The sequence below is a fragment of the Taeniopygia guttata genome, chromosome 2 (assembly GCF_048771995.1).
Source record: "Taeniopygia guttata chromosome 2, bTaeGut7.mat, whole genome shotgun sequence".
Classification (NCBI taxonomy): Eukaryota; Metazoa; Chordata; class Aves; order Passeriformes; family Estrildidae; genus Taeniopygia; species Taeniopygia guttata.
This window is the reverse complement of record NC_133026.1, coordinates 13,526,496-13,551,557: the sequence shown is the minus strand read 5'-3', so window position 1 is coordinate 13,551,557 and position 25,062 is coordinate 13,526,496. Positions and strand designations below refer to the sequence as shown.

Below are 25,062 nucleotides of genomic sequence, written 5' to 3'. Positions count from 1 at the left end.
ATTGAGCAACTAGCTTACTAGATTAACCACTACTGGCTCTTACAAGATATATCACTTCTCAGTTTAAGAAAAAAAGCAGTTAAATCAATGCAACTTTTAGCATGCATGCACACAACCCATCCCCCTGACTAACCAACCAAGCTCCTTAACTGCTGTAAATGTTGTGATATTTGTAACTTGGTTATTAATTCAATCAATTTATGTTAGCAGGAGTTTACACAGAAAAATCAGTGAGAATTGACAAAACAAAGATCCATCAACGAAAGTAAGCTGAAAAACACACTGATGTGTGTTTCACAGAAACATGAACCTTAGTGGAGGCAGACAACAGCTCACTTCCAGGATTGGAGAGGGGGAAGTGGTAATCTTCAGAAAGACCAAATACCCCTCTTACGGAAAACACAGCTGACCCCAAGGAAAAATAATCATGGTCCACAAAAGACACTAAGAATAATAATAACTGCTTGTGTTAATGAAGCTGTACTTGTGCTATATTAGAAGTTGCCGTCTTGGAAACACAGGTGGTACATCCAAGAGAAAAGAGCCCTTTCTTCAAAGAGAAACAAAACCAAGGGGAAGAAGGAAGGATGAAGGAAAAGTCCTCACCACAGTACATCCCAATGTCATTAATCAGTAACACGGTGTTCAGGATGATTAAAACCTAATAATATGTAAAGCATCCACATGGTCATCCAAGTATTCCGGAATTAAATAGTTTAAGATAACTGTTATTTGGCATTCTCTTACAACTTTCATGGAAATATGAATTTAAGTATGTTTTAGAGATATTTTAACAAGTATGGCATAACTTTTACTATAAGACACTGGACTTTTCGGGGTATGTTGTGCTCCAGTGTCAGCGATGCAAAAGCTCACCAACATTGATTATTAGATGTCTTGTATTGATCATGTTAAGAACCACAGGAGAGTAGAATATCTACGCTAGGGTTTAGACTATTCAGGGCGTGGGAAGCCATACCTGTTTGATAAGCCCTAAGGTAAAGAGATGTTATTGAAACATATTTACTCAGTAGGATAATAAAAGGATGCCGCTTCCATCGCCTCTTTAAAACACACCACTGTCATACAGCATATATTTGTTCACACAAATAAACACAGCATTCTGTCCAGTATCAAAGAACGCCCCAAATTTCCAAGCTATTTAACCACCTCCATAAGCAGTATTACAAGTCCGTGGCGGGCGCGCAGACAGGGGCAGGAGCACTCGCGTCAAACAGGTGACCAGCGCTGCCTCCCCCGCCCCATGCCCGCTCCTCACCTCCCCGTCCACCAAAACAAAAGCGAAACTGGCTGGGGGCGCAGGCAGCGGATAATGAGCGGCCCCGCCGGAGAGGCCGCACAGCGCCCTGCCCGCGGGGCAAGGGCAGGAGCCGGGCAGGAGGCGGCGGGCGGGCACCGCCGCACAGGCCCCGCCGGGATGGGGGCCCGGGCCGGGGGCAGCGGCGGGGCCGGGGCCGGCCGGGGGGCAGGGCCCGATCGCCCCCGCGCGCAGCCGGCGGGGTCGGGACCGCCACCTCCCCTCGGCGCGGCGCTCCCTCCCCTCAGCGCGGCGGGCCGGGCTGAGCCGGGCCGGACCGGGCCGGGCCGGGCGAGGGCGTTACCTGGCGGCCCGGGGCCCGAGTCAGCGACCCCCGCCCGGCGTCCCTCGCTCCTGCCCTCGGCCGCGGTCGCTGTCCCGTTCCGTCCTCACAGCGCTGCCATTACCCAAAGCCGCTCGCGCCCCGCCCCTCCGCCGGCGCCGCCACTGCCGGGGTTGGGGCGCGGCCCCGCGGCCCCGTTCGGCGCTATCGCCGCCGCGCCGCCGCCTCACCCAAGGTGCCGCCACCCCCGGGTTCTTCCCGCTGGGCTTTTTCCGCCGGCCGCAGGACGAGCTGGGGCCGACGGATCCCGGCGCTCCGTCACTTTCCGATCGCAGCCTCCCCCGCCGGAGCAGCGGGGTTTGGTACAGCCCGCACTGTACGGCAAGCGCGGGCGGCCGCACTTCCCAGCGGCGGGGCGGCCGCCGCGCACGCGTCACTCCGCCTCCATGGCGGGACCGCTCTCGTCCCGCGCCGTCCCGACATGGAGTCGCGGGGGACGCGGGCTGGAACGGGGCTCTCTCACGGGCGCGGCGTTCCCGGGCTTCGTGTGAGGAGGTCGCCGTTACCTCAGACGTTGGAAGTGTTGCCGTCCCGCCGCGGACCCCAGCGGGAATTTCCCCAGCTTCCAGCACCCTGCTCCGGTGCGGGACGCCCCGGGCAGTGCCTCGGCCGCGGCTGCCTCCGCCGTCCCCTCGGGCCGCGGCGGGAAGCGGCAGCGCGGAGTTGTTGGGTGGCAGTAACAAAGGGCAGTCGCTGCGGAGACCCACCGCGCCCGGCCCCGGGGCCTCGCAGCTGAACGCAGCAGATCTGCTTCAAAAAAAGCTAAAAAAACTAAAAAAGGAATCATTTAGAGCACATAGTGCGGCTCTTCGTCAGAGACAATAGTCTTCTGGAAAACAGACATTTATTTTTGAAAATTCTCTATTGTTCAAACTACTCAAAACGTCAAAATAATTCTTTCTGTTTTCGAATCAAGCCCTTGCCCGTTTCATTTCCATAAATGAAGTTTTTTATTTTTTCCATAAATCTTGCAGCTTTATCATTAAGCCTTAATGTTTTCCTTTGTGTTCTCTTTTAAAATTATTTTTATTAGCTCCTTCTAGACATTTTAAACACTATTTCAACTTTCTCTGTTTTCACTGTAAACCCCTTTATTTTTCCATTCTGTTTAATATAAACTAGCAGAGTTTAAAGCTCTTCTGTTTGCTGGGGGGGAGGAAAGTTGTAACTTTAAGTTTTTGGGTGCTTGCTATTTTCTACAAGTGTTGGATTGTATCTGGGGCACTTTCTCATTTTCTAATATTTTCACATTTTAGTAGCCTTAGCCACAAGTTTGTGAGCTTATAAGTTCAAATATATGCTGGCACAATTTAATTATGCTGTTTAACCATGCTGTGTGAATGTATTAATTGTACAAGATCACATATCACAAGTTAAGACTACTGTTAATGAAAAACATCCTTATCTATACACTGCCCAAACATTACACAGTACATATTTTCTAAATTTCTGTTATATGAGGAAGTTTAGTCCTGAGTTAACAGTTATAAACTGGAAACAGATACAGGAAATTAGGTATTTTCAAAACTAATCATTTGGGTTGTTCAGCATGGAAAAATCATGTAGCAAGTTTCTGAAATTATGAATATTCACAGTAAGCACAGACTTTAATTAGGTACCAAATCCTCAACTATTCTGCACACTGTTCTACAAGGCTGCAGTCGAGGAAGCACAATTAGGGAGTCACAATTAAGAGGAAGAACATGAACATTACTGCTTTTATGTAAGATATTTTAAAATTGTTCTTGGATTTAAATATATTTAGGAAATAATTCTTACTTAAGTCACAAAATTTTAAAATCTAGATATCCTTTTCATCAAGTTTCTTTGTCAATGATGTCCAGAGAATCACCATGTGAAAACACAGACCAGGTGTTTCACAGAATGGGGTATTGCAGGAGTCTGAGATGAGCAAGCAGAGAGCATTACTCTGTGTGTGCTATAAACTCATCTCGCCACTCCCACAGAGCTGCCTACACTTCCAAAAGAACAAAGGTTCTCATACAGATATAATGTATCTGCCAAGAGCAAGACTAAAACCTGTGTGTATACACCCATGCTTTATGTGAGTGGATATGTGATTTATGAATCAGTGGGTTCAGTTCAGTGCTAGCTCTGTGGTGGGGCTGCTCCTACCTGCTAAAGCCCAGATTATCTGAATTAACCTGCTGTGCAGATGTGCCCAAAACAGCCAGCAATGAAAGTTGCCATTTGGCAAAGCGTGACCCATTAATGGTGTCCTCATCTACCTCAGTCATGTCTTGATGCATTTCTTGATGACAGCAGATGTGCAGACCTGCTTTAAATCCTGTTTGACTAAGGCTTAGTGTTGTCTTTCAGCAGTTGTAGATAGAGAAGACACAGATGGGGAACAGATGGAAATTCTGGGAGTTTTTGCAGGATAGTCCTATGGAGAAGTCGATTTCTTCCCAGTAAATTCTTGCTGCTTCTTTATAGATTGTTGATTACAGTAGTGAGTGACACAGGTTATTTTCTACTACATGTACATACCACCTTAAAACTTTGCCACCACATACACAAATTTATGTTTCTTTGATTATATCTGCTACCCAATCTGCTCACTGTCCTAACCAGTACTGGAGTATTTCCTAAATTCCCCCATTGTTTATATACAGTTTTCTCTTATCTGATACTTCTCTTTTTCTATTTACATTAACTTGTTTTCTTTACCCTTACGTAATTAATTCTTTTGGAAGGAGCTGTCTGTTTTGTTTATGTTGATGCTACATCTAACACTGTATTATTCTGGTACAGAACTAGGAATCCCACAGCCCCGAGGTGATGCAAACACTGTATTAAATGTGCCACTATATCACCTAATGCTTCATGTAAAAGTTGATTTAGAATGCAGTCGGAACTGATACAGAGTATCCACATTCCCCACCACCACCCTGTCATTTGCAAATGCCTTCCATTACACTATCTGCTCTTCTTGTCTTTGATTTGAAATCCTATTTTTAGAGTAACATATTCATTAGCCTTTTTCATGTAGAAAATGAGAATATTGACTGGATTATTTATGTTTTATTCATGTTATATTCAATTTACTAGATGAGTTAGTCTGCATTATTGATGCAGATAATAATACAGAATTTTTTAAAACAATATTTTGCTCCTGAAAGCAAGATAAATTAAAGTAAGAATGGACCTTTATTTAATTATAGCTATTTTAATCTAGACTTTTATTGTGGGTATTTGTCTTTCATATGGTAATGTGCAAAATATATGTATAAACTGAACAAATCCTTTGTGATTATAAAAATATGCAGTATTTAAGTATTAAACAATTAAGTATAATTTTTATAATTTTTTTTTAGGTTTATGAAGAATTTAAAATGTATGGTTATTTAATCTGCTTTAATCCCTTTAATTTTCATTAAGAAGCAGATGCTCGCTGCACTCCTGGCCACAAGATGTCAGTACTGAATAGATTAAAAAATAGCAGTCCAGGAGTTTCAGCTTGCACAACCTACAACAAAACTAACAAAACCCACCCCTTTTTGTCCATGAAATAGGAAAACTAACAGAAGTTGAACTCTCTCAAACAACATTTATTAGTTGGCCATCAAGTGTTTAGTTCAACTCCCAGATTTATTCTGTCCCTCCCCAGGACTGCTTGGAAAAACATTTGCAAATATAATTTTTTTTCCATCTATTATTGAAAAGGGGCACCAATTTATTTTCATGTCATTGTAGTTAAGAAGTTATCTATCTGAGCAAATCTATTTATTCTTTCCTTTCTTCCCCCAAAAAATTGCTAAAAAATATTCTGCAACATTATTGACAAGCAAAATCGTGTATTTAGAACTTGTATTTATAGATCAATGAGCTGCCAAGACTCTGATGCAGTTACTGAGCCTAAATTATTCAATTTAAAGGAATTTTGTAATATTAAACAGCTATGAGGTATCAAAAGAGTAAAATATTCTGGAGCTTTTGTGTGTTCAGTTACAAGGTTGTAAATCCTCTCTGTTCAGTAAGTGCATCAGATGCCAACAGCTCAGGTACTTGCTATGGGCTGGGTGAACCAGATATAACAGCTCTATGGCATCTATGTGTGCAGTACATATGAATATACACACAGATGGAAGAAAAACACCTGAACTTGGTGACTTTAGAACCCCTAGTGATGACTCTTAGGCAACATAACCTAATGTTGAGACAAAGCTGAATTTGCAGAGCTGTGGTTTCCAGGAAAAAAAAAAAACCAAAAAAACAAAACAAAAAAAAAAAAAACCCACAAAACCCAAAACACAAGGGAAAAAGAGCAAATAGTATCTGTCTCTTCTAAAATATGATAAATGGGACATGTCTAGTGTCCATTTCTAACATGTCATTTTGCAAATTAAACTAGGCATCATTCCATTTCCTTGGGTTTTGTTGAGAAATTATTTTATAAAAGGATATTTATAAAGCCTCTCAAATGATCCAGTAAAATGCTTATTTCATACTTAATGGAGATGGAAACCTCCTGTAAGGTGCAAAAGTACTAGACAAATAGAATGACAAAAAACAGCTCATAACTTAGCCAGCTGGCAAAATAGCATCATCAAAGAGATAAATTAGTTGAGCTAGCATTTGATGAAAGATATATCCTTTTCAGAGAAATATGTTCTTTAGGCATTTATCTGTATCACTGGAAGATTAAGAACTAGCAGTTCTTGAAATGAAAGACATACAGAAGCTCTCTCATATAAATACATTGCAAATAGCCTGACAATCTTCTGTTATACTCTTCCATTTAGTTATTTTTCACTTGTACCTCTTTCTTCTCTTTATAGCTCCCAGACACCTTTACGTTGCTCCATTTATTCAGCAGCTTTTGCTTTTCATTTTATATTCTGCATTCTTGCTCTTCACTGTCATTTACAACCATTTACCACCAACAAAACAACCTGCTCCCCCATCAAAAACAACCTACATTGCTAGAAAATCTAGTCTACAGCCATTGTGTTAACCAAATGCAAATTCTTTTTTAATATATATTTTTTCACTTAATATTTTTAATAAATATGAACTCTTCGTATATGTTTGGCTTTTACTGCATAACCTGAATGTTTGATGTCACTCATATTTGTGTGAGGTAGTTCCTCAATGTCCTATTAGTGCTGGCCACATTCCTGCACTGGCTTACTCTGCCTTACAGGTACATCTTTTTCAAGGCACGAGTGTATGTCAGCTGTTTGGGACATCCATATTCCTGTGGCACAGTGTACTCACATTCAACAACAAACTCTTCTGTGTGCTTTTCTTAACACAGCCTATTCACAAAACTTTTACAGTAAAGTTTTATGTATTTAAATTTTAAATACAACTCAAACAGTTATTGGGAAATTTAATATTCATGCTATAAATACAAAATAATGCTTTATAAAAATGTGGTACTTTTCACCTGAAATGTTCAAAGATCTCTACAAAGGGCAATGAATTGTAAATGGTTATGAATACTGTGAAGTACATGTTATATACATGTTATGAGGAAGGTGTTATATAAGTAAAATTTATTGTTCAGCACAGGAAACAAAATTTTCATGTAGTAGATCTAAGTTAGCATTCTTTTTTTCTGCTGCAACAAAAATACCATTATGTATAGATCTTGAAGTCACCAGTCAATCCTTTAAACATTTCAGATGCCTTACATTGTTCCCTAGTAAGAATATTATTTTCCCATTATAATAATTTCTCTCATGAAATGAATATGCAACAAATGAATATGCAGCAATTTATACAATGTCAAGTTATTTGCCAAACTATAAGTTTTTCCCTTGTTTTGTTTGTTCTGGCTCCAGCGTGTGGGGGGATCTGCCCTAGGACTGGTAGATTAGGAAAGAGTCTGAATCCTGTCAGTTCTCCTCATGACTTACAAGCACCATACCATGTATCTAAGTACACATTCACGAATCATTTTAGCCATTTGTGTTGTTGTTCAAGCAGTGATTAATGAAGTGATTGCAGTTTAGCTGCTAGTGTACTTTGATTTGCTTTGCTAAGTTTTAGTGCGTCAATAAGCACCTCCTTTCAAACTGCAGGACATACCAGACAGTAGCATATGACTTGGGATACCTGTTCTGTACTTATAAATTTCAATTTCTTATTACAAATCCTAAAAAAGTAAAAAAAAAAAAAAAAAAAAAAAAAAAAAAAAGGCAAACAAAACAAACACAAACAAACCATGCTAAAACGTTGTATTTCGTTTTTGGAGTGTAAAATATTATCACATTACTGCAACTTATTATCCAAAATCAAATCATTACAAACCCAAGAAAATCAAAGTAACAAGATTTTAAAAAAATGGACCTGGAATAGTATTTGATATCCCCTTCACCAATAATAATGTCCAACCCTTTCAAATAAAGAAAGCCTACTGTTTACATGGCACAAGGCAAACTAGATCTAGCTGAGGTACTGCAAAGCCTCACAGCTGTTAGGCCAGGCTTCTCGCTAAGCCAGACCTGGGACTCCTCAAGGCTATTCCTTTGTGTGCTTCTGGCTTATGCAACCCACAAAAATCAAGGCAGTGCTTTAGCACAGCGCTAATTTAGGCAGTATTGATTTTCAGAGGTTCCAGTGATGGCAGTAGCAAATAATAACAATACAAGGATCATCAATTTGCTCTTGTACTACACGTACTACTCAGTTTTATTTTCAACTTGACACAGTTTAGGGAAGGAGGTATTACAAATACTTATAATTCTACAGATGTGTAATTAAAAAAAAACTATATACATTCAAAAAAATATTTACATACCTTTTACAATATTGTTCAATGTTTGCCTTTGTAAGGGTATGCCATTTCTGTTTCTGTTTGTTAGCTAATGGAAGTCCATATTTTTCTTGCATTGCTAGGAGTTGAGAAGAGAAAAGAATAGGTAAAATAAATTATTAGTCTTGTATTTTATACTCATTAAAATGTACTTCTTGCCTGATCTGTTCTCTCTTTCAGACTGATCAGAATTCTGTTGCAACATGCAAATATTGTCCACTTCTGACTTTCATCACATTCACAAAATAAATTGTGAAAACAGTGTCTATGTGTTTACTGCACTTTCCTGTGCCCACTCTGCAAGTTCTGCACTTGTCCCTCTATTTCTTTGCAGGCAATGAAAGAGTAGAGGTAGGGTTATTCAATGATCAGCTGAAATTGGAGTGGTCCATGAGGAGACTTGTGGTGAAATTATTAATCAGTAAGTATCAGTATTATTTCAAATAGGATACCAGTCTATTTTTTCTGTCAGTTTTACCTCTATTATCTTCAGCTATCTGGATTCTAATTAAAGAGAAATTGACAACTAAGCTAGGTAGCATATCCATTTTGCTGTCATTGTTTATGCCAAGACAATCCATGAACTTTTTAACAAACTAAGCAAGCATTTCATAAGATTAGAGCTCAAATGCACAAAATTCTTTCAATCCCCTTAAAAAAATCTATTTAAAAGATAACTGTGAGATTCATATGTAGAATCAGCTGTCTGAAAATTACAGAGATAGCACTCCTATTGATGTAATGTGCATTGGTGAAATATATATGTTCTCTGCAAAGAGCACCATGTTTCTCTTTGGTTCCAAAAGAAGTTGCTACAACTCCCTGTTCATCTATTACCCTCCCTGGTTAAGGTAGTACTTCTCTCTGTGTGATGGTGCAGTGGATCAGACTTAAGAATTGATCCAGGTTGAAAGAAACTTACTGGCTCTGCCCACTGAAGTTTAAAAAAAAAAGAAAAAAAAGCAATGGACATTTCGAGATAGAGAGAAAAGATGATTCAGGTGGTCATTCTGACAGCAGCAAAGAGCCTGGATTTAAAGTTTATGTTCTTACATAAATGATGAAAATCACAACAAATCCTGACTTGTTTGGCCTTCTAATGGATTGCTTTTGGTCTCAGCACTTGAAATTAAAAGGGTTCACGTCAGGCATTGGTCCCAATTTAAAGAGAACTGGTTTTAGTCAAAGTGAGCACTTCTGTGGCACAGGTGGGTCTGGCCTCAGGTAACAAACGTGGTACCCCAGCCCTGCTGTGGTAGGAACGCAACACAAGTCCCTTTTCATTCTCTTCCTCTTCCAGCCCGACAACTTCGGCGAGCTGCATCAAGAGCCAAATCTGGTTAGTCATCCTTGTATCACCAAGGTCTAAGGCCCTCTGGCAGTTCACTTACGCCTCTGACACACTTAATTACGAGAAAAGTGGTATAAATAGTAATAAATTCTTAGTTAAACATTTCAAAGTGTTTATGGCTTACTTGAAAACTAATAAAAAATAACTGCTTGTCCAAATCCAGGCCCTAAGAGTTCATGGAAATTCTCATTTTGTTTACAGGTAACTCACTCCAGTGGTTTCCATTATTTAACACTCTCATTTGAAATTTCTTCCTGTTTGTCATAAGACTTCTACCTTCAAAAATATTTTTGAGGTGCTTCTAATTCCTAAGAGCCATTTTTGGCTTTTTGAATACACAAGGCAAAACTGGAATTTCTTCCAAAGGTTTCAGCAGAGTAATTCTCAGTAGTTTAACACTTGTCTGTTCATTTGATTATCTTACTAGTCTAACAAATATTATTAATTGACAAGAGAACACATCTATTTTAATGAATGAGCATAACAATAGTGTACATAATGGATTAGATCTTAAAGCAGAATTACAGGAAGAGAAACTCCTATTGAAAAACCCAGAACAGACACATAGTATATATACCAAAAACAAGGGAGGGAAACAGAATTCAAAACAGGAAGGGGGTGTTCAATATTCAACAAAGGAAATGTAGGATGAAAACTGAAAACTTGTACAAGCAATAGTGGTAATTGAAGATTCTGTATTTTTTCCACTAGATTGTGATTTTGACAGCTGTGTTAAGTAACTCCTGTGAAGGAAATTAAAGAACTAAATGCTTAAAGGTAAGACCTTTGCAAATAAATATGAGTCATCTCTTACGAAGTCAGAGATAAGAATTATTTGGTTTTTTTAAAAACACAGGAAATCAATACGCAGGTTCTCTCCGTGCCATGAATAAGACTGAGTGTTTGACCTGTGTGGACCTATCACCAATCCTGACACACACATCCTCCAATTCTTTAATGATAATGAGTTATGTGAAATTAACTTAGGTTTTTCATGTTTATTTAGCACACTGAGTATATTCTTACAGTAAAAAAAAAAAAAAAAACCTAAACCATAAAAAGAGGTAAATGCATTACATAACTTCAGAATATATGTGCAGTGATGTATACAATTTAAGTGCAGTATAATCCCTTGTAACACTACTTTGTAAAATGCTGATCAGCAATAAACATATGATGTTCAATCACCCATAGTAACAAAGTTTATGGCTTACGCATTTATTGCATTTGAACATTATTCAAATGCAATAAATATCCCTGAGCCGACGGGCGCTGCGCTCCCGGCAAAGGACGTGCTCACACCCTCAGCACAAACCCAGCATGACTCAGGCTATTGGGGCGTAATCCCGCGGCAGCGAGCGGGGACACATGCACGTCCCTCCCGCTTCTTGCCTCTTGACAATTTCTGATTTACTTAGCCGAATAAATGTAAAATAACTATGTCATACTATGAATGACTGATGTAAGGAACGTGTTTTTACTACGCCGAATTACAAAACCGGCGGGGAGCATCTCGGCGGGGCGGCCTCTGGGCAGGTTTCCGTGTCCGTCAGGGCTCCGGCACCGCCCAGGGAACAACCGGGGGTTGTGCCTCCTCCCTTCCCTAGGCCAGCGCGGGGACGGCCGGGGCTGGGCCCTGCGATGGAGCCCAGACAACCGCCCTTATCGGCGGGCCCGGCCGGCGCGGGGAGCAGCGGGCACCGCCCCGCTATCGCAAGGCCGGAGCGCGGCGCAGGGAGCGCGGCGGGCCCGCGGCCGCCCCGGCTGTTACCGGCCGCTCCCGCCCCCGGCAGCGCGGGGCCGCCCCGCCCGCACCGCGGCGCGTCCCGCCCCGGCCAATGGGCGGCGCCGGCGGGGCCCCGCGGCGGCGGTTGGTCAGCGCCGCGGCCGTTGCGCCCCGCGGCCGCCCGGCCCCGCCGCCCGCCCGCGCGCGGCTCCGCCTCCCGCCGCGGCCGCTGGCGCTGGGAGGCCCCACAGACGCCATTTCCTCGGCGCCCCCGCGGCGGCGCGGCTGCATCAGCGCTGACGTGAGGCCGACGTGCGACTCCGCCCGGCCCGATCCCCCCCACCCCCTGTGACGGGGGCAGCACGTACAGGGCGGCGGGTGAGTGCGGGAGGGGGCGGGGACACGTGTGCGCGCAGCCCGACCCCCTGCGGGCCGGGAGCGGGGCAGCGCGGAGGGCAGCGGGCGGCACGGCGGGCAGGGCAGGCGGGGGGCGCTGTGCCGCGCTCGGCTCAGCCCCGCCACGGGAGCGCGCGGGAGGCGGCGGGGGCTCGTCCCCGCCGGCAGCCGGGGGCGCGCTGCGCTCAGGGACGGCGGCGCGGAGCCCGCACGGCGCTGTGGGGCTGCCCCGGGGCGGCTGCGCGTCCCGGGAATTACGGAAGGGCTGCGGTCCGCCCGGCAGCCGCGGCGCTCGCCGGGCTCCGGCAGGCGGTGGCTCCAGCGCTTGCTCGGGACGCCGGCTCGGCTCGCCCGGCGTTGCGGCTCGGAGCGGGGTCAGCGCCTGCCCGCTGCGGGCAGAGCGCCCCGACCGGCCCGTCCTGGGGTCTGTGCGGGGCTGCCCCGGCCGAGGGCAGCGGCGGTGCCCGGTGGCTTTTGTGCCTTAGTCCGTTACTCCCGGTTATCACCTTGCCCATAGAGCGTTCAGAGCTGGGTCAGAACAAGTCGGGAGGGATCACAGTGGGCTTCGTGAGGTCGAAGTCCTGCTTGAAACTTTTATCTGCATCCCCCACTGCTGTGATAGCATCATTTTTGGTGCTGAGTGCAGCGCTGTTAAGTGGTTCCAGGGACTGATGCTTGACTGATCCTTTGGCTTAGCCAGGTTGGGCCCCTCTGAAGGGGCCGTGTGTCCGCTCACAGCCGGCTCTGCGCTGCATTGGCAGCGTGGTTGAGGCGGCAGGCGCCGAGTGGCCAAGTAGTATTGCCTGTGCTCAGAGTAATGTTGGGGTTTAAAGATTTTTGGGGAAGAAAATATGGAAATAAGACTGTAGGAGACACAGGAACCTTAGTGATGAAGCTTCTGGTGATGCTGAAAACTTTCAGACCCAACAGTTTGCAGAAAGTGCACTGTTGTGCTGCTGCACATTTTACTTGACTGAATTCTGTGATCACCTTATCAGCTGGTGTCCTTCATGCTACCAGCATGGTAAAACAGTTATTTTAGAGTTGATAGAAAACACAATGCTCTTCTGAAACGAGTGTATTCTGAGAGTTTCCATACTGACTGTGGGGTCAGCAATAAATACAAAACAGGTGTTTGTACATTCGCATTCTTGATTTCTGGTAACTCCCCTGTGAATAAAGGCCTTCAAAGAGATTTGGAGCAAGGGCTGAAACATATTTTTTTAGCCCCTTACGATTGATTTCGTATGTATCAAACCACATTTGTAAACAGTCCCTGATGTATAAAGGATGGTTGAAATAAAGTTGTTTTAAAAAATGTCTGTGGGTATTTATTTAGACAGTCACACACTTCCAGTTATGCAAAATACTGTAGCAATGTGCTTTTGCAGTATAATTTCACCAATAAACCTTAAATATTATGTTGATATGCAGTGATGTAAAACAAACAGCAGTACAGGGAGGAGTGAAAGGATTTCTTGTGCTGTTTATTGCAAAAGAACATGTCTTGCTAGGGATACTATTCTTCATCTCTTACCTATGGGCAAAAATATAAAGAATTCACACCTTTAGCTGTAAATTGCTTAAAATTTTCTAGGAAAAAGAATCAGTTTTCCTGTAGCTGATTCCATCTGTCAGATTTCTCCTGTCAGGGGTGGTTCATCTCACAGTTGAAGAAGCTTTTGATGTGCACTGTATGCATCATCTTAATCAGTGTTTATCTGCTACTGATCACTGCCCTGCTGTCCATTAGTCTCAGTGACTACAGTAAACATGTGCTTATGTATATTGAAATGTTGCTGGTTTGGTGACAGTTAAACCTCCTGCCAGATCCTGAAGATCTCTTTGCAATGTTGTAGGAAGAAGCAAATATCTTTGCTTCATTATGGAAAACCATTTTTGTACCCTTTTTATGTGTGTGCAGAGGTATAACTTATTTATTAATTTAAAAACCTAGACTAGTATTTTAAATTATTGTTCAGTCTTTGTAAGTAACCAAGATTAAAAATGTAAGATGTATTAATAATGAGTATAAGACTAAAACTTGTACATAATTAGTCATACAATTAAGAAAAACAATATAATGTTAAACAGGACCCAAGACCACTTACTTTGAACTATTTGCTTAGTTTTCCTTTAAAAATAGAAGGAAGGTTATGTAAACTTTTAAGTGTGATGTGTACTGCTACTGATAGACTTTTATAAAGGATTTTAAAGGCTTTGCGAAAATTCTGGTTTTCTTTCTTGGAAACTTAATAGTAATGAATATGTTAATATCTGCTTACAATGAAGACTAATTGAGTGTGATATGTGTGGAAACTGTTTTGTGAATTGGATTAGAAACAGTTTCATGCCACAGTCTGTATTACTGACATTTTAGAAACAGCATAATTATAGTATTGCTCGGTAATTTTTCTGTGTATTTATTTAAAAGTTTGATGTATTCATGTTGACATGATATGTAGTACAGGAAATAAAAACCCTGTACAGTTCAGGTTATCTCTGAAGACAATGACAAGCTAATCTGAAATGCAGGAGTTCCTTGGCCTGGTCTTGAGCTGTGTACAAACCCATGTGAACCACACAGCTCAGTGTGACTGTGCCACCGCTGACCCTGGGGGCTCAAATGACTGCAGCTGACCGGCTCCTGCCAGGTCAGCGATCCCATGGCTGTGTCTGTCAAAGATTCCTATCTTGTATCATGTCTGAATTGTGACACTAGTGTGCTAGTTTGTCTTAAATCATCATTCTCACTGAAGTTTTATGCCAAGATAGCTCATGTATCTTTTAGAATTACTCATATACTTCATTGTTTTTTTGGGGTTTTTTTTGGTTTGTTTTTTTTGTTTGTTTGTTTGGGTTTTTTTTTTTTAAGGCTGTGATTGGATCTTTATATTTGGATGTTGTTTCAAGTCAAGTCACTGTTTGGTCACAGAGGTTGTCAAAAAGAAGCAGGTTTGAGCTTATCTAGGAAAAGTATTTTGCTATGTTTCAGAGTAGTGATTGCATTTTATGGCAGTCAAATTTTCAGACTTTACTCCACCCTGCTAAAGTTCTCAATTAAGCAATCATTTGTATTAGGAGTCAGAATATACACAATTATAGATGGAAAATCTATATAAATTCTGGAGTTTTCCATGTATGTCATAAATCTTAATTATGTTTGTCACTTCACTGACATGTACAGGTCTTGCTGTTGTTTTTTAATTAAAGATAAATAATCAAAAAATACCCCTTTCTCTGTACTGCATTTCTCAAAGTACGAGGAATAACTTTGTTAGATTTTCTGCTGCACTGATGTTGTTTTTGAAGCTTTTTGCTAACTTAGTTAATGCAGCACTGCAGATGAAAAGTCTTGGGGAGAAAAATCCTGATAAAGTAGTAGAAATAAATACATTTTTATACTGTTCTGCAATCAGTGAGAAATTAAGCTAAAAATCAGGAACTAAATTTTTTCCACAATGAAAAATATCACTTTCTGGGTAGAAATGCATTCAGTGGGAATAAAAGTACTTGGTTTTTGTTGTTATTTGGTTTTGGGTGGATTTTTTGTTTTGGGGTTTTTTTTGGTTTTGTGGGGTTTTTTTGGTTTTGTTTTCTGTGACAGATGGCTCTGGATACAAAAATAGTTCAGGGCCTTCATAAAGTGAATTAATTCTGACTATCCCATCGTTAGGAAGAGATTACAATGAATATGTTGCCGGTACCTAGGCATTATTTATTCTTGGTGTGTGAGCTGTTCTGAAGCTTATTCTTACTAGAATCCCGTAGACCTTTCATATTTGAGACTTTTTCCCCCTACTTTATTATTGTTATTATATTGCACATATATAAAACAAGCACAGTTTTATTAGGTAACATCTTCTTATAGCAAATTAAGATGAAAAGCTTGGTGAAAAGCTTGGTAAAAACATTTTCCTCAGAGCTGTTAGACTTTGGTGAATTTCAGTAGATATTTCATTAGATTGTATCTAAACAAAAAGGTAATTAGTGGTAACATGCAAGAGAAAATGTAGAAAGATTTTAGGTGTAAAATAGCTCCATATAATTCTAATCTGAATTGATACTGGCATAGGGTATGTAACTTCTCTGAGCAGAAATACTCACGTTAACCCATAAAATGGTGAATTGTTTTGCAGCTTTGTTACTAATAGCTATAGTACTGTTAAGTCTGGTCAGTAGAGTACCATTTGAGGCATATGAGCGACAAATATGCTTCTCTGCATCATTTTACTGGGTATGTTTTCATATTTTCATGCCTTTATTTTGGGCAAAAATTTGATTTCTAAAAAACTAATAAAAAGTGTTCTCTTCAAAGATTGTGGAATGTTCTGTAAAATAGTGCCACAAAAGGAGTTTGGTTACATTTAATTTCTTTAATGTAGTTAACTTATAACAGGCACTAAATTCCAGAGCCTCAGAGTGAGGTGGGTAGCAGTGCCTGCCTGCCTCTTGCATCTCTCAGTGCAAGTCCTGAGAAGAAACCAAAGTAATTATCAGCCAGTTGAAATAATTGAACTTTGACCTCAGGCTTGTCATCCCCTAGTTACAGAACCTGAACCTGGGGAACTGAGATTTGCTGCCTCTTAAATCTCACAACTAATATCATGTCTTCTTTTGAGGCTGTCAATTGGTTGTGTCAGTAGGGTGTAGGTGGGATCGTGCCTGCAGGGCATCCTGCCTGCCTCTGCCTGACCCTATCCTGTCTCTGTTCTGTTTGTAAACTGACCTGTTGCCATGGCAATGTTTGACATCACCTGTTCAATGTTGCACCTTCAGTGCAGGGTTTGGTAGGAGAGAAAGGGAGCCGAAGAGATCCAAGCTCTTGTTTTAAATCTCACACCTTCTATTATGACTAAGTGTGCCAAGAAATATCGAAAAGGACCTGTCAGGTAATTGCATTTTTATATAGCAGATATGTAGTAAATTTGGAAGTTTTTGCTATGAAGTGAGGATCAGCAAGTTGTTAGTTTTCAATGCAATCTATCCTACTTTAAACCTGTAAAGTGAGAAGAATTGTTGTGGCTCTTGAGCCATGAGTAATTTACAGACAATTCAAGTGTAGATGCCAACATCTTGGAAGTGTAAGAGGGCTGTAGCAGCCCATGAGGCTGAAAGGACCTTCTGTGGGCAGCACTGCATGGGACCCTGGCACTCTGCTTGTCCCTCCCCTGAGAACCATATCCAGAGCTGCCTCTCCCTACAGCTTTCCAAAATACTTGTTTGAGAGCTCCTGGTTATATGAGTGAATATTTTAGTACAGAGGAATGAAGAAAATACTTCATTTTGACAGAAACATATTTATTTTCTGTCTGCTTGAAATATAAAATAGTTTGGAGTTACTCTCCCTAGCTGCCTGATATACCTTCCTGTACTGAGTTACTTAAATGTGTATGTACTTACTTTTAGACTGATGACCATGGAAATGGTTGAACAGGATGACAATGCAGCGGATTCTCTGACAGAGAGAAGTGCTGGTCCCCTTCGGAATCAGCCAGGCCAGAATCAGATTTCCTCAGGATCTGAGGTAAGCTGAAATGTGGAAAGATGAGAAGAATCAATGAAGTGATATTCAGAACTGCTATGATTTTTAAACTATAAATCTTTGTGGTATTCTCATGTTTTATCTTGGTATTAAATAGGAAAAATATAGCAAAGATTTACTGGAAACTATGCCTTCAGTAGTTAACAAAGGACTAATATAACATCAGGTCTGTTGAAAAGTAACATTTTTAGGAGCCCTTTCAGACAAGAGTGATCAGTAAACAAAGGGGTTTTTTCATTTTACTTTCACAAGGTGATTTTTAAAAGATGAGCTACAGTCTTAAAGAATTGAGGTGGCTACAAGATCAAACATATTTAAACCATTTGTGTGTCTTGAAGATGTGTTGTATAACAAAAATGAAAACATGAATAAAAATATCTGTAGTTCTCTTCCTAGTTCCAGTTTTTGTACAGAATGTATTTCATCTAATTGCAGTTACTCTTTTAATGTGTCCTTGTTTTGTTTCATCCCTGTGTATCCAATGAGAGTGTCTGGACTTCTAAAAGCATACTTTACACGTTTTCTATAGTTGCTCTACCTGGATTATTGTTTGGTAGTTAATGGATAAAAGATTATATAGTAACAATTCTCAAACATTAAAAATATGTACTGTAATATTCAGCACTTGAGATAAATAGTGTTTCTGACAGTACTAATATTTATAAGTTCAGAAAAGTGTATGGACCACTTAAAAGGATTTTCAAAAGCCCTTTGTTAAATAAAATAACTGATTTTCAAAAATGTCTTACAGACTTTTTTCATCATTAGAAGTTTGAAGTTATTTGTTAAGACTTGATGCCACATATTTATGTTAGATACTTGATTTACATTATAGATATATTTTTAAAACTGAAGGCAGCTGCTCTTTTTGTCAGATCTTCAGACAAAAAGTAGACCGCAAAATATTTATCAACCTTTTTTTGTTGGTTTTGATGCATGCAGCATTGGGAATATTGCTTGTTTTTTTTCTTTAAGGATTTTATTTGGTTTGCTCTGTTGGTGTCATCCCTTCATTTCTTCTTTTAGTGGTTCTGTTCAAATTTTCATATGATGATTGATGTGTAAAATCGATTGGCTTGTGCAATAGCCTCTGCAGGAGATATCTGTGAATTCTGTCACTTGGGTTTTTTAGTGTTGATCCAGGGACAAAGGTGTCACTAATGCTGTAGGAGAGTTTTTGCACTCCTATATTGTGCAATGTATAACACTTTCTATGTTTGTCTGCATTTAATACTTGAATTCTGTGTATGAAGGTTAAGCTGTACGCGGTATGGGTCTCATGCCTTCCAGTTGAAATGAGTAACTCTAAAGTATTGATGAATCTCCTTCAATTAACACTGAACCAAGAGGTGTACCTCAGTTTGAAGGCTGAGTGTTACAGCCTGGAGCGGAGTCCCTGTTTGTGGCTGGATGGCTCAGAGAGCCGTCCTGGAGCTGTCCTGTCCAGCTGCTTGGCGCAGGAGCCGCCGTCCCTCTCCCGGGCACGCGGGGCTGGCGCTGCTGCGCTGTCCGGGGCTCCGGGCCTGTGCCCATCGCCTCAGCCGCTGGCTCTGGGCCTGCAGCCCTCACCGCCCGCAGTGCCTTCGGGCTGCTCTGCCGCAGCACTTGTTGGGTGGAACTGGCCACACAGAGCACTTACTGCTGACAGGCCCTTTGAGACGCTCCTTTGGCTTACGATGAGCAGGATTTTCTTAGCCTGTGTTCCTGCCTGGCTGGCTTGGAAGGTGAGGCGCTTTGTCATGGAGAGTTGGGCCTGGGTGTTGAGGAGTTAAAGCCCACTGGAGACCCCTCTATGAGACATCTGACTGATTTTGTGGTGGTCCAGATGGGAAATTTGTGTGTTTCTGAGGAGTTCATGGCTGTGCCTGTGTATTTTGACTATAACAGAGGAGCACAGATCCCATCTCCCTCTTCAGCCTGCCGAGGAGTGCACAAGAGAAGACAACCGCTATAACTGACTGAAACATCTTATGTTAGCTTCCAATCATCCCTTTTACTAATTCTGTTGCAAATATGCAGAAATAGTAGAAAAGAATGACTTGATTCTTACTGAGAGCGAAAATGCCTGATCACTGAAACTGAGAGCTCCTTTTCAAGTATCTCCAAGGGAGTGAGGAGATGGCAGCTTTATTTGTGGGTTTTTTTTTAGCAAAATATTTGTTCTGCCTTGGCTTTGGTCAGTCAGAAGTAAAACATTTTAATACACTGTGTTTTAAATTGTGGTTTTCTGTGCATTATCAAAGAATTAATTATAGAAGCATCAAGCCTGGGAGGAACCTTTTAAGATTATCTAGTCTGACCTGCCTGTGCAAGCAGTGTCAGCCAGAAGTCTCTCTGCCTGTAATGTAAATATCCCCAAGGATGGAGTCTCTAGAGCCTCTCTGGGATTCTGTACCAGCAGGTGACTGCCCTTCCAGCAAACACGTGGAGTTTTTATGTCCAGATAGAATGTAATGGTTTTTAATGTGCTTGATATTTAATTGAATTATGACTTTGGCCAGGTAGCAAAATGCTGAGAGATAATACACAGGAGATGGGCACTTTTTTTCTTCTTCTTGGGGGGTAGCTGACTTATTTTCCCCTCCTCTATAGGCTTTTTAAAGAAATACCTGCCATTTAGTTTTAAAAGGATGGACCAGGTACTTCATAGGATGACAATCTTTAGAGAGCAGAGATTGTTTTGTTCTGAAGCATTTTTAATGTATCCGCTGCTGGGAGAGAGAGGAAACATTAAGAATGTGTGGGCTGGAGCACTATGGTGTGATGGGATGGCCTCCAATGCTACGAAGGATGTATTATACATTATTTGTAGAGGAAAAAATAGTGTTTGCATTTTTTTCTTAGCTTGGGTCATAGATATTGCTGTATTCTCCTGCAATTTTTTTGCTGCTGAAAGTAAAATTACTTTTTCTACTAAAGCAAAAATGAGTAAATTTGAAACTAGTGAAGATGAGATGCACTTTTTGTCCATTAAATGGTTATTTTTTAAGTAAAATGTCCTACTGTAGAATCAGTTTCTAGTTGCATTTCTTGCATCTGTCGCTGTTAGCCAGTTTATTAATTGACATGGCAATATTGTTGTGATCTAGCTACCAGAATAAATAGGTAAGGAAGTAAAATCATTGGTGGCTGTCTTTAGAAGCTGTTGAAAATGTGCTGAACACCTGTACAAAAGCTTGATGCCTTTGAGGGAAGAGCAGAGGTGTGAGATGGAAAATTTCTCAACCTGTTTTGAGATGAGCTCCATGGGTTGTCTCACATGCACAGGTCATTTGCTGCTACATATAGAGCTGTACTTACTAAGAAGTTAACTTGTATTGGGATATTTTGATAGTGTTGATGATAGTCAAACTTACATCTTCGAAGACTTACATCTGCAATTGTATTCAAAGAGAAATTAGATGTTCATTTTGCAGGTTTTCTAGAAGCCATGCTGCTTTCTGTGTTGCTGCTCTGTGCCCAGCTACACTAAATACAACTGTAACAATGCAAGATCAATGTGCTTTATCCCTTCTCAGATTTGATAAAAACACTTTCAGTTGTCTTTTCTTTTTTCTGTAATCCTGCATCTTGATGGTTCCTCTTTGATTCACTTTTTGTTAACCGTGTCATGTTGTCTATCATTAGGGCTGTCTGCTGACCTTGTCTGAGATACCGTCTGTTGACCTCTTGCTGCTGGCCCTGAATTAGACATATGTCAGGATTTACAATGTGAGAACTGCTGTCAGAGAGCATAGGGAGATTTTCAGTGAGATTTTCAGAGCCTGGAGTGCATAGCTATTGCAAGCTGGGACCATTCAAGTTCAGCAATTTGGGGGGTTGTCCTTGTGGGCTCTTGAAATCAAACAGTGTTAAATGTTGTTCTCTAGAGATTGAGACCTATGGGAGTTTGCTAGGCTGTTTTAAGTAACATGCAAATGCTGGCAATTTAGCAAAGTTGGTGTTAGAGGATTTTAAGTGTGCAGCTCTGTCACTATTTTGTGCTTCCTTGAAGCGTATGGTGGCACCAAATGTCTGGAGTCAGCCTAACCTTATTTTCCTTAAAGGCAAGTACTGCTGTTTTGGCAGTGGCTTTGGAATTGACCAAAACATCTGTCTCCAGCTTTTCCTCATAGAGGCTACTCAGTGCCCAAGTGTGGCAGGTCCTTTGATCCTTTATTAGGTGAATCCAGTGTGGATTTGCCTTGACTTTTCCAGAATTGCTTTTAACTTTACTTCTAGAGTTCCTTGGAGTATTTAGAGTCTGCAGCAGGGGCAGAAATCAGTTAGGCCCGTGTCCTGCATTCTTCATTTGGCAATGTTGAAGGTATGAGGGGTTGACTGTGAAGGTAGCCTCTCTAGTACTTGGCAGGGAAGGGATATCTGACATTCACAGGATATCCAGGATTACTGTACAGATGGACCATGTATCTTGAAGTTACATTAATGATGGGCAGCTGTCAGAATCTGTGGGTATTGATGATTCCGAGATTGTAGAAAGTCTCTGTCTTTCAGCCCCATTGCCAAAGAAGAAGCCATAATTAGTCTGTGCTGGTTTTCAAGGTTGTTTATTCTGTTTATCTCTAACATGTTCTGCTGCCCTGCCGCAGGTCTGTCCTGCAGGGCAGCGTGTGGGGCTCTGCCCCCAGTGGGATGGTACAAACATTATATACCAGAAATTACGTGTGCTGCATTTACAATAATGTGCCAATATCTGTCACCCACGTTGAACAGTGTGTCCCCAGCCTAAACCAATAGAAAAATGCCAACACCACAGTGAAACATGGAGGGCATGAAGAAGGAGGAAAAGGACAAGACACACACAATTTCCTCCATCTTGTCCCCTCTGAACCCCTAATCTAGAATCCTAAAATTTTACTTTTGCACTTGTGCCACACTTAATTATTACTCATATCAAACACTCAGAGCTTGTAATTCACCCTGTAAGATTGAAAACTCTTTTCCATGGACAGAGATCAGAGACAGTGCCTCTCGGGGCTCTGTACAGGGGGGTTCCTGACCCCCTGCCAGGGTCCCAGGCCCTCCAGGGCAGCCAGAGGGAAGCCCTGGATTCCCACAGGCAGCCTCTTTCTCTGCAAGAGTGTGTGCCTCAGTGGGAAGGTAGTACCTGGTCATTCTTGCTGACTACTTTTATCTACTCATGTAGAAGAGGGAGCGCTTATATTTCCAAATACCTGAAATAATGGGACCATACTATTATGGGTTGCATGGCTGATATTTATTGAAGCTGTTGGTTGTAACTGTTGCGTGCCTAGGAGCATAGAACCTGTAGAATGTGCTAAGCCTCCCCTCAGCCTCTGTGTTCCTGACTTCCTTCTGTGGATTGTTTTCAGCTTCTGTGCCAGGCAGTCCTTGAAGTAATGATGTTAAAGGTAGCATTGCTCATCACTGATGTCAAAAATAAATTTCTTTGCCAAGTCTGTTTCAGTCAGGATTTACACATGATAGCATGAAAATGTTCTGGTATTTCAGTTGACACAGGAATATTCAGCTTGAAAACTGTTAAGAAAAATCTCAATCAAAATTCAGATTTATTATTATCAAAAATTCAGATGTATTACTATCAAAATAATAATTTACAATATCTATAAATATGATGCAGAATATGAACGTTGAAAATTTTATAATACTACTGTCTCCTCCTTAGCACTTAAACCTCTTCATTTGATCTCTTATCTGAATTAATGGGAGCAAAACAATTTCTCCTTTAAACTTAAGTACAAAAGAGTATTAGCTGAATGAAGTTTTCTTTTTTGGGTTTTTTTTTCCCTGTGGGGTTATACTGAATAAGGAGCTTTAAAATGAATGTAGTTTATTAATTTCAAGTACTGGATTATTTCCTGATTATGACGGACCCATTGTGTACCAAAAAGAAATTCTAAACTGTTCACCTTTTACTGATTTATGGCTGTTGTACTCAGAAAGTTCTTTCTGAGCCACTGAGTATTGTATCAAATTGCAATTCTCACAAAGAGAGCAGTAAATGGAAAGGTCTGGTGGAATTGCCTTTATAATGTTTTGAAAAGTTAGCATGCTTTGTAAACATTTAGACTGCTCTATGATCCCTGCTTGAAGCTTGGGTTTAGCATGTAAGCTTTGCCACAAAATAGATCATACTCTTCAGATGTTTGAGACTTTCTGGAGCTCAATCTCAAATATCTATTTCTGATAAATTTCTCATAATATTAATATTTATTTAATAGGTTGGGAAGAAGGTTTGTATGTCCTATTTCCCTGTTACTATTTAATGCCATTTAAGGAATGATTTGAGGAACTGATTTTCAGGGTTAAAAATGCCCTCAATTGTTCTGTTTTCTGAAAAGTGGTTCAGTTTCCTTCAACGCTGAACAATTGCATAGGGAATGTTGACAAGATCCTGTCTTTGTTTCCTAGAAACATTGTTTCTTCAAGGTAATTTGAACCAACATTAGGACTTTTTGATAGCAGTGCAACTTAATAGTAGTTAAAATTTTTCACTTCCTTCAAGAAGGGGATTATTTCCTAGACCAGCAATATCTTACGGATCAGGAATGAAAACTGCTTTTATATTTGGTTTGAAAAACCACCTCAGTGTAAATATATAAAAATTACAAAAGTTTCTTCAACTGTTTTTTTTTTTTTTAATATTCAGCATTCTTTATGTTTTTCTTCTTACTCTCATCTCATTTTATGTTTACTGCTCATACCAGATACTTTTGGAGCTGTGAACAAAGGAAGGGAATACTAACAGAATTTTATATGCGAGTCTGATTTTATTGTTGAATGTGCAGAATATAGAAATAAGACATTTCAGTGCAGTTTAATTGAAAAACACAGCATTTCCTTTTATGATATGGTTTATGTTTGTCATTGTCTTCATTTTCCAAGTTTAGAGATGTTTCATCACACAAGTTGAGGTTAGTCATAGTGTTTTGCTTTTGCATCACTGCTTGTTCCTGTTAATAGATTTAACAGTAGCAGCAGAAATATTGAACTATTTCTTAGCCCATAGATGTTAAGCTGTTTCTCAACCCATTTGTCCTCAGCACTGAGGGCTGAGAGTCACAGGCTGGGGAAAGCTGTTTAATGGCTGTACTAGACTTGGAGAAGATTCATATGTTCTTTGTTTTTGTTGTTGTTCAAAGCACTGATACACTCCAACTCTCCTTTTCTAGATATATAAAATTATATATATATATATAACAGGAGTCCGTTAGACTAAATCAGTTTATAAATCCTTGTATGGCTTTATTTAACAGGGAAATTTTTCACTATCTGAAGAATTCTCATGTCTCTTGAGACATCCATCCAAAAAGCATAACTTCTTACCTAATAAGCAAAGGAAAACTAAAGCAGTTCTAATTATTTTTTTTCTTCCTAAGAAAATTCTGTCCTTTATATTGCAGTGACATTCCACTCCAGTGAATATACATGGGTTCTGTTGCATTTCTGGAGGTTCTTCCTAACTTTCATGCTGGCAACAACAGATCTGGTGTGTGATGGCTGAGGGTTGGAGTTTTTTTGATTGAAAAGAAAATACAAAGCCTCTGGAGGGCATCAAACCAGATAAGGAGGGCAAATAACCAAACTAAAAGTTTGTTAGGGTACAGTTTTAAGCTT

General features: G+C 40.8%; 2 protein-coding genes across 9 annotated transcripts in view; one reads left to right on the top strand and one right to left on the bottom strand.

Moving 5' to 3' along the window:
- Positions 1–1,971, bottom strand: part of CUL2 (cullin 2) — a 41,457-nt gene extending 39,486 nt beyond the window's left edge. Inside the window, exon 1 of one of the 2 annotated variants that reach the window (XM_030264339.4) lies at positions 1,832–1,971. The gene's annotated coding sequence lies outside the window, so the exon portion shown is untranslated. Of the gene's footprint in view, positions 1–1,622; positions 1,763–1,831 lie in introns of those variants that run through there. The other variant, XM_030264338.4, reaches the window with a different exon arrangement.
- A 9,715-nt stretch (positions 1,972–11,686) lies between these two features.
- CREM (cAMP responsive element modulator) overlaps positions 11,687–25,062 on the top strand; it is a 40,249-nt gene continuing 26,873 nt past the window's right edge. For 2 of the 7 annotated variants that reach the window (XM_030264332.4, XM_030264329.4), the window contains exons 1-3: positions 11,691–11,900; positions 16,698–16,810; positions 17,328–17,445. In XM_030264332.4, the coding sequence (XP_030120192.4) occupies positions 16,770–16,810; positions 17,328–17,445 (159 nt within the window). In that variant the 5' untranslated portion in view covers positions 11,691–11,900; positions 16,698–16,769. Of the gene's footprint in view, positions 11,901–16,697; positions 16,811–17,327; positions 17,446–25,062 lie in introns of all 7 variants that reach the window. The other 5 variants (XM_030264331.4, XM_030264328.4, XM_030264333.4 and 2 more) reach the window with 5 other exon arrangements.